Here is a 16351-nt window from a genome sequence, read left to right as displayed (position 1 = left end):
GTCTCACAGGCTGGAGATGAGCTAATGGTGGAGCTTGTGTGGTCTGAGCAGTACTGGTGTGCAGTAGGCTGGGGCGAGGAGAAGAGGATGGGGAGGGCTAGATTAGCCAGAGAGAGGCCTGTTCAGGGATAGCTGCTCTGTTATAGCTGCCTTCTGTGGATGGAAATGGATAGAACGTCTGGTAGGGAATCTAAAGCCGTGTTCACATTGGCAGTTTGAGGTGACTCAAATCCAATTCCTTTGCATATCTGAATCGAATCTGTTCTTTATCCTGCAGCCTGAACAGCCAAAAAGAACATGGAAACAGATAGTTCAAGCCACAGTCAGATACAAATCTGATTCCTGGACATGTGACTTGTCTGAAAGGTCAAATCTGATTTATTTGTTCAAGTGGTTTTTAGACTGTAATTTGGCAAATCTTGTTGCTTGCTAACTACTCTGACAGTTTGACAAGAACGTGTGGTAGGTAGCTAACTAGCTTGTTAATTGTTTACAAACCAATTAGTGAATGTGTTAGAAAGCTAAACAGCTACCTAGCTAGATAGGTGACTGCTGTGCCTAGCCAAAAAGGTCTAGTTTTGGTACATCTTTTAGGCTTTAAAAGTGTTCTTACACTATGATTTTGAACATTCTAAGCATCTTGGAAACGTGCCTTGCTCAAGGGCACATCCACTGATTTTTCTCTGGGATTTGAATCAGCAACCCTTCGGTTACTGGCCCAACGCTCCTAACCACTAGGCTACCTGCCGCCCAGGTAGGTAGCCACCTTAGCTTGCTACATAACTTCTGAGTGATAGGAAGCACCAGCACCACCACCAATCAGCTTACACCTCTGCGTGCACACCCATAATTTCTATGACAACTAGCAAATGACTGCTGTCTCAACACACACATCCGATTAGTTCACTTGTAACTTGATGTTTGGGCAGTCAGTAGTCCAAAACGGATTTGGAAAAAAAAACTAAACTGATTTGAGCATTAAGGCCTGCGTTGTGAACAAGGCTTAGTAAAGGCTGGCTTGGAGGGATTGGGATGAGGTTGTTTGTGATTTCAACTCCTTGACATGCATGGATGAAGGTGTCACCATGAATAGACCCAGTAGAGAGGGAGAGAGAGACACCAGAGACTTCGACATCTTGCATGGACGTTTAGCAAATACCTCAGGAATCCAGCATGTAATAAGTGATCCTAAAACAGGGTGAAAATAATGTAAGGGAAAAGTGCAGGGGGAGGAGATTTAAATGGGTTTTTAAATCATGATTCAGCAGAAGAAAAGGGAAAGGGAAGTTCAGCGTTCAGTCAAAAGTAACACAATGCTGACTGCTGAACACTAGCTCAACACTAAACCTTCATATCAGGGATGTGCTCTTAATGTTTTGTGCACTCAGTGTATGTTGGAAGATGTATGTGACTGTGCAGGTTATAATAAACACATGCATCTTCTTGAGACTATATTTACAAGGATTTACCACACTTTTCATGGCAATTAATCATCTCCAATGCAGGTCATTCTCGTCTTGATCTCGAACCATGAACAGGACTCCAATCTACAAGGTACACTGGCCCAAGTCCTTACATGGCCATGGCTGACACTGGAGTATGATTATTATAATCAAGAATGTGACTTCAATATCCCTCCTTGCATAGTTACTGTAATGGCTTTCAGGAGATACAGATCCCATCTCATTTACTTCCTGACTTATTAAGAATGATCTGATTTATGGCACTGAAGTGATTCTGATGATGACTGTTGTACAGTAATATTAAGGAGTGCTTTATCAGGATCAGTAGTATGTGTGTTTATCATTTCCATAATGGATCATTTTTGGTTGTGTGTGTGTGTGTGTGACAGTAAGAGGATTATAAACAAGTTTAATTAATGACTGGGAATACTGTCTCTCTTCCGTCTGCACAATAGTCGGACCATTTCATGCCATTATTTTAGTAATGACACACACACACACACTCTTAGCAAGGGGTAAATGAAGGTGAGTGGGATTACTGTGTGCCAGCAAGGCAGCAACAGACAGACATCCTACATTTCCAGATGAATCTGGTCGACCTTCCTCTCCTGAACTGTCCTGTACGGTCTGTTTAGCCAGCCATGAGGCTCTAGCAGAAGGACTTGCTCCATCCCTCTCTGTCTCTACCTCCATCACCCTCTGTTTCTACAGTCTTCATCCCTCTCTCTCCCTCCCTCTGAATAGATAGAGGCGCTGAATAGAGGTGTAGACTTTACATGAAATGCTTACTTACGAGCCCATTCCCAACAATGTAGATTTAAAAAGTAAGAAAAAGATTCGCAAAAAAGGTAGGAAATAGTAACGCAATATACATTATATGTACAAAAGTATGTGGACACACCTTCAAATGAATGGTTTCGGCTATTTCTGGCACACCCGTTGCTGACAGGTGTATACAATCAAGCACACCGTCATGCAATCTTCATAGAAAAACATTGACGGTTGAATGGCCCGTACTGACGAGCTCATTGACATTCAATGTGTCACTGTCATAGGATTCCACCTCTCCAACATGTAATTTCGTCAACTGTAAGTGCTGTTATTGTGAAGTGGAAACGTCTAGGAGCAACAACCGCTCAGCTGTGAAGTGGTAGGCCACACAAGCTCACAGAACGGGACTGTCGAGTGCTGTAGCATGTAAAAATTGTCTGCACTCAGTTGCAACACTCACTACCGAGTTCCAAAATTCCTCTGGAAGCACAAAAACTGTTTGTCGGGAGCTCCATGAAAAGGGTTTTGATGGCCGAGCAGCCACACACAAGCCTAAGATAACCATGCGCGATGCCAAGAGTCAGCTGGAGTGGTGTAAAGCTCGCTGCCATTGGACTCTGGAGCAGTGGAAACTTGTTTTCTGGAATGATGAGTCACGCTTCACCATCTGGCAGTCCGACGGACGAATCTGGGTTTGGCGGATGCCAGGAGAAAGCTACCTGCCCGAATGCAAAGTGCCAACTGTAAAGTTTGGTGGAGGAGGAATAATGATCTGGGTCTGTTTTTCATGGTTCGGGCTAGGCCCCATAGTTCCAGTGAAGGGAAATCTTAATCCTACAGCATACAATGACATTCTAGACAATTCTGTGCTTCTAACTTTGTGGCAACAGTTTGGGGAAGGCCCTTTCCTGTTTCACCATGACAATGCCGCTGTGCACAAAGCAAGGTCCATACAGAAATGGTTTGTTGAGATCGGTGTGGATGAACTTGACTGGCCTGCACAGAGCCCTGACCTCAACCCCATCGAACACCTTAAAAATGAATTATAACGCCTACAGCGAGCCAGGCCTAATTGTCCAACATCAGTACCCAACCTCACTAATGCTCTTGTGGCTGACTGGAAGCAAGTCCGCGCAGCAATGTTCCAACATCTAGTGGAAAGCCTTCCCAGAAGAGTGGAGGCTGTTATAGCTGCAAATGGGGACCAATTCTATTTTAATGCCCATGATTTTGAAATTAGATGTTCAATGAGCAGGTGTCCACATACTTTTTGTCATGTAGTGTACAAGGAGTACCGGTACCATGTCAGTGCACGGGTAAAGGTTAGTCGAGGTAATTGAGGGAATATGTAAACTCAGCAAAAAAAAAGAAACGTCCCTTTTTCAGGACCCCGTCTTTCAACGATAATTCGTAAAAATACAAATAACTTCACAGATCTTCATTGTAAAGGGTTTAAACACCCTTCCCCATGCTTGTTCAATGAACCAGAAACAATTAATGAACATGCACCTGTGGAACGGTCGTTAAGACACTAACAGCTTACAGACGTTAGGCAATTAAGGTCACAGTTATGAAAACTTAGGACACTAAAGAGACCTTTCTACTGACCCTGAAAAACACCAAGAGAAAGATGCCCAGGGTCCCTGCTCAGCTGCGTGAACATGCCTTAGGCATGCTGCAAGGAGGCATGAGGACTGCAGATGTGGCCAAGGCAATAAATTGCAATGTCCGTACTGTGAGACGCCTAAGACAGCGCTACATACTGGCTACAGGGAGACAAGACAGACAGCTGATCGTCCTCGCAGTGGCAGACCATGTGTAACAACACCTGCACAGGATCGGTGCATTCGAACATCACACCTGCGGGACAGATACAGGATGGCAACAGCAACTGCCTGAGTTACACCAGGAACGCACAATCCCTCCATCAGTGCTCAGACTGTCAGCAATAGGCTGAGAGAGGCTGGACTGAAGGCTTGTAGGCCTGTTGTATGGCAAGTCCTCACCAGACATCACCGGCAATAACGTCGCCTATGGGCACAAACCCACCGTCGCTGGACCAGACAGGACTGGCAAAAACTGCTCTTCACTGATGAGTCGCGGTTTTGTCTCACCAGGGATGATGGTCGGATTCGCGTTTATCGTCGAAGGAATGAGCGTTACACCGAGGCCTGTACTCTGGAGTGGGATCAATTTGGAGGTGGAGGGTCCGTCATGGTCTGGGGGGCGGTGTGTCACAGCATCATCGGTCTGAGCTTGTTGTCATTGCAGGCTATCTCAATGCTGTGCGTTACAGGGAAGACATCCTCCTCCCTCATGTGGTACCTTTCCTGCAGGCTCATCCTGACATGACCCTCCAGCATGACAATGCCACCAGCCATACTGCTCGTTGTGTGCGTGATTTTCTGCAAGACAGGAATGTCAGTGTTCTGCCATGGCCAGCAAAGAGCCCTGATCTCAATCCCATTGAGCACATCTGGGACCTGTTGGATCGGAGGGTGAGTGCTAGGGCCATTCTCCCCCAGAAATGTCCAGGAACTTGCAGGTGCCTTGGTGGAAGAGTGGGGTAACATCTCACAGCAGAACTGGCTAATCTGGTGCAGTCCATGAGGAGGAGATGCACTGCAGTACTTAATGCAGCTGGTGGCCACACCAGATACTGTTACTTTGGATTTTGTTCCCCCCATTGTTCACGGACACTTTATTCCATTTCTGTTAGTCACATGACTATGGAACTTGTTCAGTTTATCTGTTTTTTAATCTTGTTATGTTCATACAAATATTTACACATGTTAAGTTCGCTAAAAATAAACGCAGTTGACAGAGGGTGTTTCTTTTTTTTGCAGAGTTCACATGTAGGTAGGGTTAAAAGTGACTAGGCAATCAGGATGTATATAATAAACTGTAGCAGCAGCGTGTGAAAGTGTGTGTGTGTGCATAGCATCAATTTGCATGTGTATATGTTGTGAGTGTGTGGGTAGAGTCCAGTGAGTGTGCATAGAGTCAGTGCAAAAAAACATCAACATAATAATAAAGGAGGTCAATGTAAATAGTTTGGTCAGCCATTTTGATTAACTGTTCAGCGTTCTCATGGCTTGGGGATAGAAGCTGTTCAGGAGCCTTTTGGTCTCAGTCTTGGTACTGCTTGCTGTGCGGTAGCAGAGAGAATAGTCTATGACTTGGGTGGCTGGAGTTTTGACAATTTTTAGGGCCGTCCTCTAATACTGCCTGGTATAGAGGTCCTGGATGGCAGGGAGTTCGGCCCCAGTGATGTACTGGGCCGTACACAGTACCCTCTGTAGCTCCTTGCGGTCGGATCTCAAGCAGTTACCATACCAAGCGATGATGCAGCCGGTAAAGATGCTCAGTGGTGCAGCTGTAGAACCTTTTGAGGATCTGGGGACCCATGCCAAATCTTTTCAGCCTCCTGAGGGGGGAAGAGGCGTTATCATTCTCTCTTCACGACTGTGTAGGTGTGTTTGGACCATGATAGGTCCTTAGTGATGTGGACGGTGAGGAACTTGAAGCTCTCGACCCACTCCTCTACAGCCACGTCGATGTGAATGGTGGCGTGTTCGGACCCTCCGTTTCCTGTAGTTCACGATAAGCTCCATTGTCTTGCCCACATTGAGGGAGAATTTGTTGTCTCCCTCAACGTTCCTGTAGTAGAGAGATTACCCACAAATCAAAGTATTAGACAGTGAAGACACAGCCAGTATCTGAGGAGTCTCAGAATTTGTGGTATTAGTCTCACCTCATGGATCTATTCAGAGAATAAATTCTATGGCTTTATCTCCTCTCAGGGAATGGGAACAATAATCCCGGCAGTTTAGCTGGAGTGTATGTCTATCTACTGCCATAAAAGCAGCAATGTGAATAGAAATGGGATTCTCTTTCTAAATCTAGTTAATCACTCCAGGCTTTAACCTCCTACGTAACATAGTAAAACGGTGATGCCGTTCTCTCGCCTCTCCACGTCTCGGCGCTAACAGCACCTGTGACCAGGTGTGAAGAGTTCCACCTCGTGTCCTAGCCCTCTTCTTCCCTTGGCTCATGTAGTTACAGATTACGATTCAGAAAACTTTAATGTCCTTTGATGCAATAAAATAAAAATAAAATGTATATTAAAAAAACTCACAACAAATAGCAAAGGATGTTTACAAGTAGGTTGAGTAAGTGCAATGTCAAAACAGGCTGCAGTGCAAGTTTTGAAGTGCAATTAGTCCAACAATTTGTTAAGTTGCAGAATTGCATTTGGAATAAATTAGTACTTGGCCCTATTATTTTTCTCTCTAGGAAGTTTGTACCTGTGGCCAGAGGGAAGTAGCTGGAATTTGGGGTGGAATGGGTGGGAATAGTCAACCCGCTATTTTATTCGCCTTCTGCAGGGCTCGCCCAGGTAGAGCGATGACCATTCTTGTTGCTGCCCATGATTTTTCCTGACTATCTTGCCCAACCTATTTTTCTGTGCGACCTTGATAACCAACAGGTCAAGCAGTAGAACAAAATGCTCTCAATTAATGATTTATCAAAGAGAAATAGTCTCTGTTGGCCTTTCTTAAAATTAGCATCAGTACACTGATCGCAGGACAGCTGGTTGTGAATGACTAGCCTAAGATATTTGTACTTCTCCACTTTCAATGGGCTCACCTTTTATCAGTGATGGTGTGTGCATGGTAGACTTCCTTCGAAAGTCAATCACCATGTCCTTTTGTTTTTTGTGTTATTTTTCGAGTTTTAGATTTAGTCATAATTTTGAGCCGGTCCTTGCCCGGTCTCATCCCCTTTGAGGAGACTGACCAAAGCAGTGTTGTCAGCATATTTGATCAGGTGGCACCCTGGGAACTGGCTCCAGTGTTTCAGGACACAACCACTTGTGTTATCAGTCCCCAAGCTCTTTCATGCTCCAGTGCTTTTGAACACTCGATGTACGACTTCCTCATTGATGACAAGTGCACTCTTGGTTGCCATGACGTCCTCCTCCAGACAGGCTGTGGGAGCGGGGCCGCCCCTTGCTTCAAAGCGGGTGAAGAACTAGTTTAGTTCATTGGCTGTAGAGAGCAGCACCTTCTCGTCCGGGCAGGGTTCGAGACGTTGCCTCCCTTTAAAGGTGGCGTTTGTCATATTCTTAATGCCCAGCCAGGCAGACCAAGAGTCTCCCTGTGACAGTGTCTGTTGCACCTTGTACTGGCATCTCTCCTTTTTTATCTCTTTGTTCATCTCTCTGTACCTCTGTTCTTTTGAGTTACGACAGTATGAATGTGAAATATAAACATACTGGAGCAAGTGCTGGTCAAAAAGAGTATGTGGCTGGGATGTTTTGATGCTGTGTTCTGGTTTCTATGTCTGACGGTCTTTCTCTCTGTTTCCCTCCTGCAGGGCCTTGTACACATATGAGGACAACAGCAATGATTTGACACTGGCATCATCAGGAGGTAAGCTAAATCTATAATATATTCATTCATCCATCCATCCATCTACACTCATAAATGTGAGGTTTAATACTCGTTACTATCGTGGAATGGAAACAAAACATGAAGCAGATGTAAGTTCTTTAGGAAAACAGCCCTAATGTTTGAAACATTGTTGTCATCCAGAGTCACGTTTATTTATTTTCCAATGTGTATAGCACACAATATATATACCATTTTTATGTATGTGTCCAGTATGAAGGAAGTTAGAGGTGGTTTCTTGAGTAAATGCTAACTAGCATTAGCGCAATTACTGAAAGTCTAGCAGATACCTATAGAGCCAGAGGAGCACATATTAATCCTGTTGTAGAATTCATTGTGGTCAAAGGAACGACTAAAATGAACGAGTCACAGCAGGTCAAATGAACGAGTCACTCGTTTATTATGACATTTGAAAAAAAGTTGTTCAAAAGTAACGAATTGTTTGCGAACTGCACATCACTACCACCAGCTTGTTCTCTTGCCAAAATGACTAGCTAAGTTATAATTTACAATCTTAGTGTTAGGCTTTCCCAAGGCAATTCAGAGAAACAGATGGTCATTTTGGTGCTCATAGAAAGGACTCATGAGTGCATTCAGCTGCGTGTTCCATGGTGAATTGTCTTCACAATAGACAAACAGGCTCATTCAGGGTATGATGCCATGTCATCTTGTAACTGTACATCAAACATAGTGATCATAAACATTGATACTGTATATGATAGGAGTTTTATGACATCGAAATGTGAAGTGCACATTTGGACTCACTGTTGTCTGGCTTGCTTGTGTGACATCAAAGCGGTATTTATTATAATCCTCAACGTCTCATCTTTCAAAATACATCGAGTCCTCTTAATTTACAGCATTTCCCTCAGTCAAACAACAACAAATACGCAAAGTTGCCCAATTAGGGGGAGGGATGGGGCAACTTCTTGTCGTGTGCGGTGCTTAAGTTCAGAACAACTGTCAGTCAAAACCCATACGGTGCTGTGAAGCGCACAGCCGGAGCTCTGACATCATGGGGCGGCAGGTAGCCTAATGGTTAGAGCGTTGGACGAGTAACCGAAAGGTTGCAAGATCGAATCCCCGAGCTGACAAGGTAAATTTCTGTCACTCTGCCCCTGAACAAGGCAGTTAACCCACTGTTCCTAGGCAGTCATTGAAAATAAGAATTTGTTCTTAACTGACTTGCCTAGTTAAATAAAGGTAAAATAAAAAATGTATAGCATGTGCAGCTACTGCGATCCAATTTAGGCGCTTATCAGTACCCAAATCTGTCATTATCAACCTGTGTGTGGGTGTAAAGAGCCTGCAATTGACTAATAGAGGTTGGAGGTTGGTTCACAAAGAAACGGAGGTTGGAACCAAAAATGTCTAACTTGGACTCATCAGATGTGTTTCTCAGCCCAAGCAAGTCTCTTCTTATTATTGGTGTCCTTTAGTAGTGGTTTCTTTGCAGCAAAGGCCTGATTCAGTCAGTTCCAGTACCATGTTTACAATACACGAGTGATAGAGGTAGATATCAAATCAATTTATTTGTATTATTTTTTTATTATTATTTTTTTTTAAATTTGATTTGAAATTTGATGTGAGATATGTATACAGGTAAGGTGACTAGGCATCAGGATGTATGATAAACAGAGTAACATTATATTTGATCTTTGTCTGGAGGGGAAATGTGGAGGGCATACTTATTAGCTTTGAGGCCTCCATTGAAAGTGACAGCCAGCCATTGTTTTTGGTGTTAAGATTCCTGTTAATGAAAGTGTTCCATATCTCAGATACACAGAACAGTACCTGGTGCTGAGCTCTCACTGCTCTGTTTATTATGTCTGGGAGAGATGCTGGTGGGTTGGCCTTGTCTTCTTAGATCTACTGTTATGGAGGCTTCTAACAGCGTGTACACACACACACACACACACACACACACACACACACACACACACACACACACACACACACACACACACACACACCACACACCACACACCACACACACAAAGAATGATTTATTGCCATGTTTGAGGAGAGGCAGACCATCAGTCATCCTATTGGTGTACTGTAGGTGGAGTGGGCGGGCTGGACCAGTGAGGCCTCACTCTGATTCGACAGATAGGCTTTGGGGTAGGTTTGAGAGTGTGTGATGCTGTTGGTGGCAGCTCTGTTTACTTGCATAAGAGTAGTCAGGTGTGAGTGTTGCATTTGTCGCATCATGACCCTGTGAAAGACGCAGGTGTGTGTCTGCACTCCACACCCCTACCCCACTTCACAAAGTCAGCTGCCTCGCCATCGCAATACCTTTACCATAGATTAGATTTTAATATTTCAACTGTGCCTTGCTACAGTTGACTGGAGATTGCCTCTTCTCAGTGGACCTAAGCCTGCCATACTTCCAGACTACAGCTCTCCTCAGTGTAAGTCATGGAGGACATGCATCTGCCCACCAACCAGCCAGAACTATCCCTATCAAGCTATTAAATGATTCCATTGGATGGTAACAGTGAGGATCATATAGGGCAGAGAGCTGCCTCTGCCTGGAGCAGTATAGCACTGAAGTGTGAGGCACTGGGGAACATAATGTGGAGGGCAAAGACTGGGTTAGAGGGTAACACAGGTCAGCCTGGAGAGTGGTATTGGTGGGATTTTTGTGGAAATCCTGCACCTCTTTTTTTCTCCTATTCCTCCCTTCCTACTATTCCTCTTCCACCTCCTCCCCTCCTCCTCTAGCTGGAGGTCTACCGGAGATCACAGTGACCTTCGACAATGGCAGGGTCATGTACGGCTTCTGCAGCCTGAAGGAGCCCACGGCCGCACTGCCGCGCTACGTCCTCATCAACTGGGTGAGTCGTGTGTGTGTGTATGTGTTTCACAATAAATAGAAATAAGAACACGAGAAAGTAAGCATACTATATATGGGGTCAGTCAGTTCCAGTACCATGTTTACAATGTGCACGGATACTGGAGTGATAGAGGTAGATATGTATACAGGTAAGGTGACTAGGCATCAGGATATATGATAAACAGAGTAGCATTGTATTTTTGGTCAGTATATGTCTATAAATATGTGTGTACAGTATACAGTACCAGTCAAAAGTTTGGACACCTACACATTTGTCTTTATCTTTACTGTTTTCAACATTGTAGAATAGTAGTGAAGACATCAAAACTATGAAATAACACAAATGGAATCATGTAGTGACCTAAAAAGTGTTAAACAAATCCAAATCTAATTTATATTTGAGATTCTTCAAAGTACATTTACATTTAAGTCATTTAGCAGACGCTCTTATCCAGAGCGACTTACAAATTGGTGCATTCACCTTATGATATCCAGTGGAACAACCACTTTACAATAGTGCATCTAAATCTTTTAAGGGGGGGGGGGGGGTTAGAAGGATTACTTTATCCTATCCTAGGTATTCCTTAGAGGTGGGGTTTCAGGTGTCTCCGACAGTCATCAAGGCAAAAGATGGCTACTTTGAAGAATCTCAAATATAAAATATATTTTGATTTGTGTAACACTTTTTTGTTTACAACATGATTCCATATTCTAAATTCCCAATCTGGCCCTCAAACCATCATGGTCACCTATTAATCCCCAGTTTACAATTGGCTCATTCATCCCCTTCCTCTCCCCTGTAACTATTCCCCAGGTCGTTGCTGCAAATGAGAACGTGTTCTCAGTCAACTTACCTGGTAAAATAACGGTAAAAAAAATATAAAATAAATAATACAAATAAATATGTGTTATTTTTTTTGATGTCTTCACTATTATTCTACAATGTAGAAAATAGTCAAAATAAAGAAACTCTTGAATGAGTAGGTGTGTCCAAACTTTTGACTGATACTGTATGCGCATCTCTGTTTATGGGTATACACTGTATGTGTTGTGTTACACATGCTTTCTCTCTGATGGCCCAAGCCCTCCCTCCTACCAGAGTGAAGCTTAGAGGAATAGGAGCTCAGGCAGTCTGAGACAGCCTAATGGGCTATCTGTCCCTATCCTTGTGGCAGGCCCAGACATCCCCTCTGGCTACTGGTCTCTATCACAGCACCTCTCACCACTCTGCTCTGCACTGACCCATATACTGTAGCACACAGCAGAATGACAATCAGGATTTAAATTTGCAGTAGCTAGTGCTTTCCTCAAATCAAAACCCTTTACATTGCGACATTGTAGCTAACTCATACCAAATACAGTATGAAGCGCTCATACATGAAGATTGGACTAAACTGCATGGGATAAGTATACAGCAAATGTTATGTATTTGTCACAATAGAAAATTGAGATGAAGGGAGGGAGAAGGCAGGAGAGAAGTTCGAATGGCCCTGCAGTGAGGGTATCTTGTTTGTTATTTCAACCCTTCGTTTTGGGTTCCTTGTAATTCTCAGGCACTGCAATCAACTCCCCTCTCAAACAGAAAACTGAAAATATGTGCTGTTTCTTGTTGTCGTTATAAGCTCTATGATGTGATTTAATAGTAAAGTATTTAGAGCAGTTCTCCAGAGATGTTTCATTAACTAGGTGAATAGCCCTGAAATGGGTGTTATTTGACTAATTATTGTATTTGATCATTCTGTAGCAGCAGTACCAAATCAGTAGCCATGTGCTTTTATGGATGATTGCTGTTCCACTATTCTTTTTATGTAATCAGTGGCCACTGTGTATATTTCCCATTGTTTTCAAAAGGCCATGATAATGTCATCCTACCAGGAATTTTCCTTTTGAGGAACAACGCTTCATACATTTACTACTGGAAAACTGAACATAGACACCAATTTAAAGTTGAATACAATTCTATCTTGAGTCCTTAAACACACAACACATTATACACTTGATAGAGACCATCAACTCCTTTCAATGTGGTTACTTTGGTTGATGATAGATTGTATCCTTGAAATGGGTGACAGACACTAACCTGCCTTTCCTGTCTTCCCTCTTTGGCCCCTTCCCCCATTTCCCTCTCCTCTCCCTCTCTGTCCTCTCCTTTTCTCCTCTCCCAGGTTGGTGAGGATGTGCCTGATGCAAGGAAGTGTCAGTGTGCCAGCCATGTGGCTGACGTTGCAGAGTTTTTCCAGGTCAGTCTCACTGAGGTAAACCCAACTGCTACTCTAAGACTCTCTCCAAGACACATTGTTGAAACTGTTTATTAAAACTTCCCTGGATGACTAAATTAAATTACATATTTCATGTCTGAATGCCATCTGCTTCTCTGCGCCCGTTTTGTTAGTGTCTCAGAGTAAGAGTGCTGATCTGGGATCAGGTCCCCTTGTCCATAATCTTATTAATTATGATGTAAAAAAGCATACTGATTTCCTCGTCATTATGAATATGGGCCTATATTCTCCTCCAGGGTCCTTCAGTGATGCTCTTTTAATGACTTGGATCTAAAATATGGAGAGAAAGACTCTGTACTGTCATCTACCAGCCCGGCCAGAGCAGAGGCCTAGGGCCATTTTAGCTTCCTGTTGAGATTCAGCTCAGTGATTCTGGGTATAGGAGTGATTCCAATGGTCCGCCCACAGGATCAGTAGAGGTTATGTGTGTGTATATGTATGGATGACTAACACAGCACTAATGTTATTGTGAACAAGATGCTCGGCGGTAGGAGACAGATAAATTACAATTCTTTCTGCCTTTTTATCCGTGGTGTCTCCTGAATAATTGGGGCGGCAGGTAGCCTAGTGGTTAGAGCGTTGGACCAGTAACCGAAAGGTTTCTGGATCGAATCCCGTGCTGACAAGGTAAAAACCTGTCATTCTGCCCCTGAACAAGGCAGTTAACCCACTGTGCCCCGGTAGGCCGTCATTGTAAATAATAATTTGTTCTTAACTGACTTGTCTAGTTAAATAAAGATTTAAAAATATATATATATGTGAAAGAGCGATGGAGATAAAGAGCAGAGTCTGTCTCCTGACTGTGTGAAGGCCTTGGAGCTGGAGGAATCCTGCTAGCCAGCCTCAGTCAATTGATGTGAAGTGTCTGTCACCTTCGCCTTAACAGCTCTTTTCTGTGGCCATCTGCTTGCTCACACTGGCCTTCGATTTAATGTGGGATTAGTTGGTTGAAAAGGCTCCCAGTTAGCTGGGAGACACGAACACTTGTCAGGTACACACATGCAGACAGGCTCGCACATACACACATTTACATACACACACAGGCAGACGTGTGTATGGTTTATCCTGTCTCAGATATCATCCTTATGCACACACAACAGGATCCCCACAGCATCATGCTCACTCCCATACACAACAGCCAATTTGATCTGTGTGTCTTCTATATTACTCTGGTTTCTGGGAACACGACTGAGACTGAGCGTACAAAACCTTAGGAACACCTGCTCTTTCCATGACAGAGACTGACCAGGTGAAAGCTATGATCCCTTATTGATGTCACCTGTTAAATCCACTTCAATCAGTGTAGATGAAGGGGTGTAGACAATTGACAATGGAGACATTGTGTATGTGTGCCATTCAGAGGGTGAATGGGCAAGCCAAATATTGAAGTGCCTTTTGAACGGGGTATGGTAGTAGGTGCCAGGCGCACTGGTTTGAGTTTGTGAAGAACTGCAACGCTGCTGGGTTTTTCACACTCAACAGTTTCCTGTGTGTATCAAGAATGGTCCACCACCCAAAGGACATCCAGCCAACTTGACACAACGTTGGGAAGCATTGCAGTCAACATGGGCCAGCATCCTTGTGGAACACTTTCGACACCTTGTACTCCATGACCTGACAAGTTGAGGCTGTTCTCAGGGCAAAAGGGATGCAACTTAATGTTAGGAATGTGTTCCTAATCTTTTGCACACTCAGTGTATATGTGCATGATATTCAACACTGTTGGATGTTTGTCTTTTACCTTCGATCAACAGTCTGGCATAAGTCTGGCATGGGGCACATATGCATTTCTCCCTCACCCCTCTTGACCTCCCTTTCCCTCTCCCTCTTGACCTCTTTCCCTCTCCCTCTTGACCTCTTTCCCTTTCTCTCTTGACCTCTTTCCCTCTCTCGCTTGACCTCTCTTTCCCTTTCTCTCTTGACCTCTTTCCCTTTCTCTCTTGACCTCTCTTTCCCTCTCTCGCTTGACCTCTCTTTCCATCTCTCTCTTGCATCCACTTAGGCCATCTCTAGCCTTCCTCCCTCCATGACATAACCAATTTTATCCTTCCAGCCATGTGGCTCTAAAGCGTGTGTGTGTTTCCCCAATCAAAGGTTGTCAGAGGAGGCCTGTGCCCTGTAGTCTGACACTAATATAACCCCTGGGATCTTCCTGTTACCGTGGGATACCATCTCACACAATCAATTTAAAGGGGAAGGGTATACTTCCATTGAAGAGGCGTTTTTTGCTTTTTTGCCCGCAGGGAGTCAACATCATCGTCAATGCCAGCACCATAGACGACATCGAACCATCCGCCATTGGACAGAGACTGACCAATGGGACGGCTTCGGTGGCCAGCCCCGTCCTCAGCCGTCTGAGAACCAGAGAGGAGGAGAACGGAGAGCTTGGAGTGGTACAAGAGAGGGGTGGGATGGGTGGGAGGTGGGGTGATGGAGGATAAAATGGAGAGCTATAAGGAGAGAGGTGGATTAGAAGGATGGAGAGAGAGTTGGTAGAGGGATAGATGCAGAGGGAGAGAGTTATTGAAGGAGTAGAGATGGGTTTAAGGGAAAGGGTGACAGTCTGGCAGGAGAGGGGAGCGGGTGTTCCCTTTTTCTCCCCAATTTCGTGATATCCAATTGGTAGTTAGTCTTGTCGCATCGCTGCAATTCCTGTACGGACTCGGGAGAGGCGAAGGTCGAGAGCCGTGCGTCCTCCTAAACACGATCCTGCCAAGTCGCACTGCTTCTTGACACACTGCTCACTTAACCCGGAAGCCATTCGCACCAATGTGTTGGAGGAAACACCGTCCAACTGGTGACCAGGTCAGCGTGCATGTGCCGGGCCCACCAAAGGAGTTGCTAGAGCGCGATGGGACAAGGACTTCTCTGCCGGCCAAACCCTCCCCTAACCCGGACGTGGCTGGGCCAATTGTGCGCCACCTCATGGGTCATCCAGCCGGGGCCGGCTGCGACACAGCCCATGATCGAATTTGGATCTGTAGTAACGCCGATGGAGTTCCTTTAGACCGCAGTCCCACTCGGGAGGACCTCGAGCTCTCTATTAGTGTGATGTGTGACACAAGGCTACAGCCATGTTACTGTTTTAGAGGAGAGGAGAGGGAGGGTGAGATTCAGAGAGGGAGACGACAGAGGGAGAGAAAAGAGAAAGAGATGGAACGGGCCTCTGAGCGAGGCATTGTTCATGTTTAGGAACTGAGACAATAGGCCTTTCTGTGTGTTAGAGGGTTAATAAGGAATGAGTCACTCAGCTGGACAGCTAGCAGGCTCCTTCCTCATTCGCTCTCTGTTTATCTGGACACAACTGAAGTAGTACGTTAGGCTAGCCGCTACGCTAAAGATGCATTACATTCTGATAATGTTGGCAAAACATGACCACATGTTGAGGCAAATAACTAGAACTTGAAGGTTGAGATGACACTAACAAAATGCACTAGATCATGTGTTTTTGACAATGGGAAAGGCGGTTCTAGTATTCAACATGCTTAATGTCACACTGGGACTTTTGAACAACCTTGTGGAGAGCATCCACAGTGCCCTCAAAGTATT

The 16351-nt window shown here is 44.5% G+C and overlaps 1 protein-coding gene across 4 annotated transcripts in view; it reads left to right on the top strand.

The window, feature by feature from the left end:
• The window catches only part of LOC129818205 (drebrin-like), a 93755-nt gene that overhangs the window by 62138 nt on the left and 15266 nt on the right, over window positions 1-16351 (top strand). For 3 of the 4 annotated variants that reach the window (XM_055873948.1, XM_055873939.1, XM_055873920.1), the window contains exons 2-5: window positions 7614-7669; window positions 10412-10524; window positions 12689-12778; window positions 15046-15195. In XM_055873948.1, the coding sequence (XP_055729923.1) occupies window positions 7614-7669; window positions 10412-10524; window positions 12689-12778; window positions 15046-15195 (409 nt within the window). The remainder of the gene's footprint in view (window positions 1-7613; window positions 7670-10411; window positions 10525-12688; window positions 12779-15045; window positions 15196-16351) is intronic. The other variant, XM_055873930.1, reaches the window with a different exon arrangement.

The sequence above is a fragment of the Salvelinus fontinalis genome, chromosome 2, assembly GCF_029448725.1.
Source record: "Salvelinus fontinalis isolate EN_2023a chromosome 2, ASM2944872v1, whole genome shotgun sequence".
In the NCBI taxonomy this organism is placed as follows: Eukaryota; Metazoa; Chordata; class Actinopteri; order Salmoniformes; family Salmonidae; genus Salvelinus; species Salvelinus fontinalis.
This window is presented reverse-complemented; position numbering and strand designations above follow the sequence as displayed.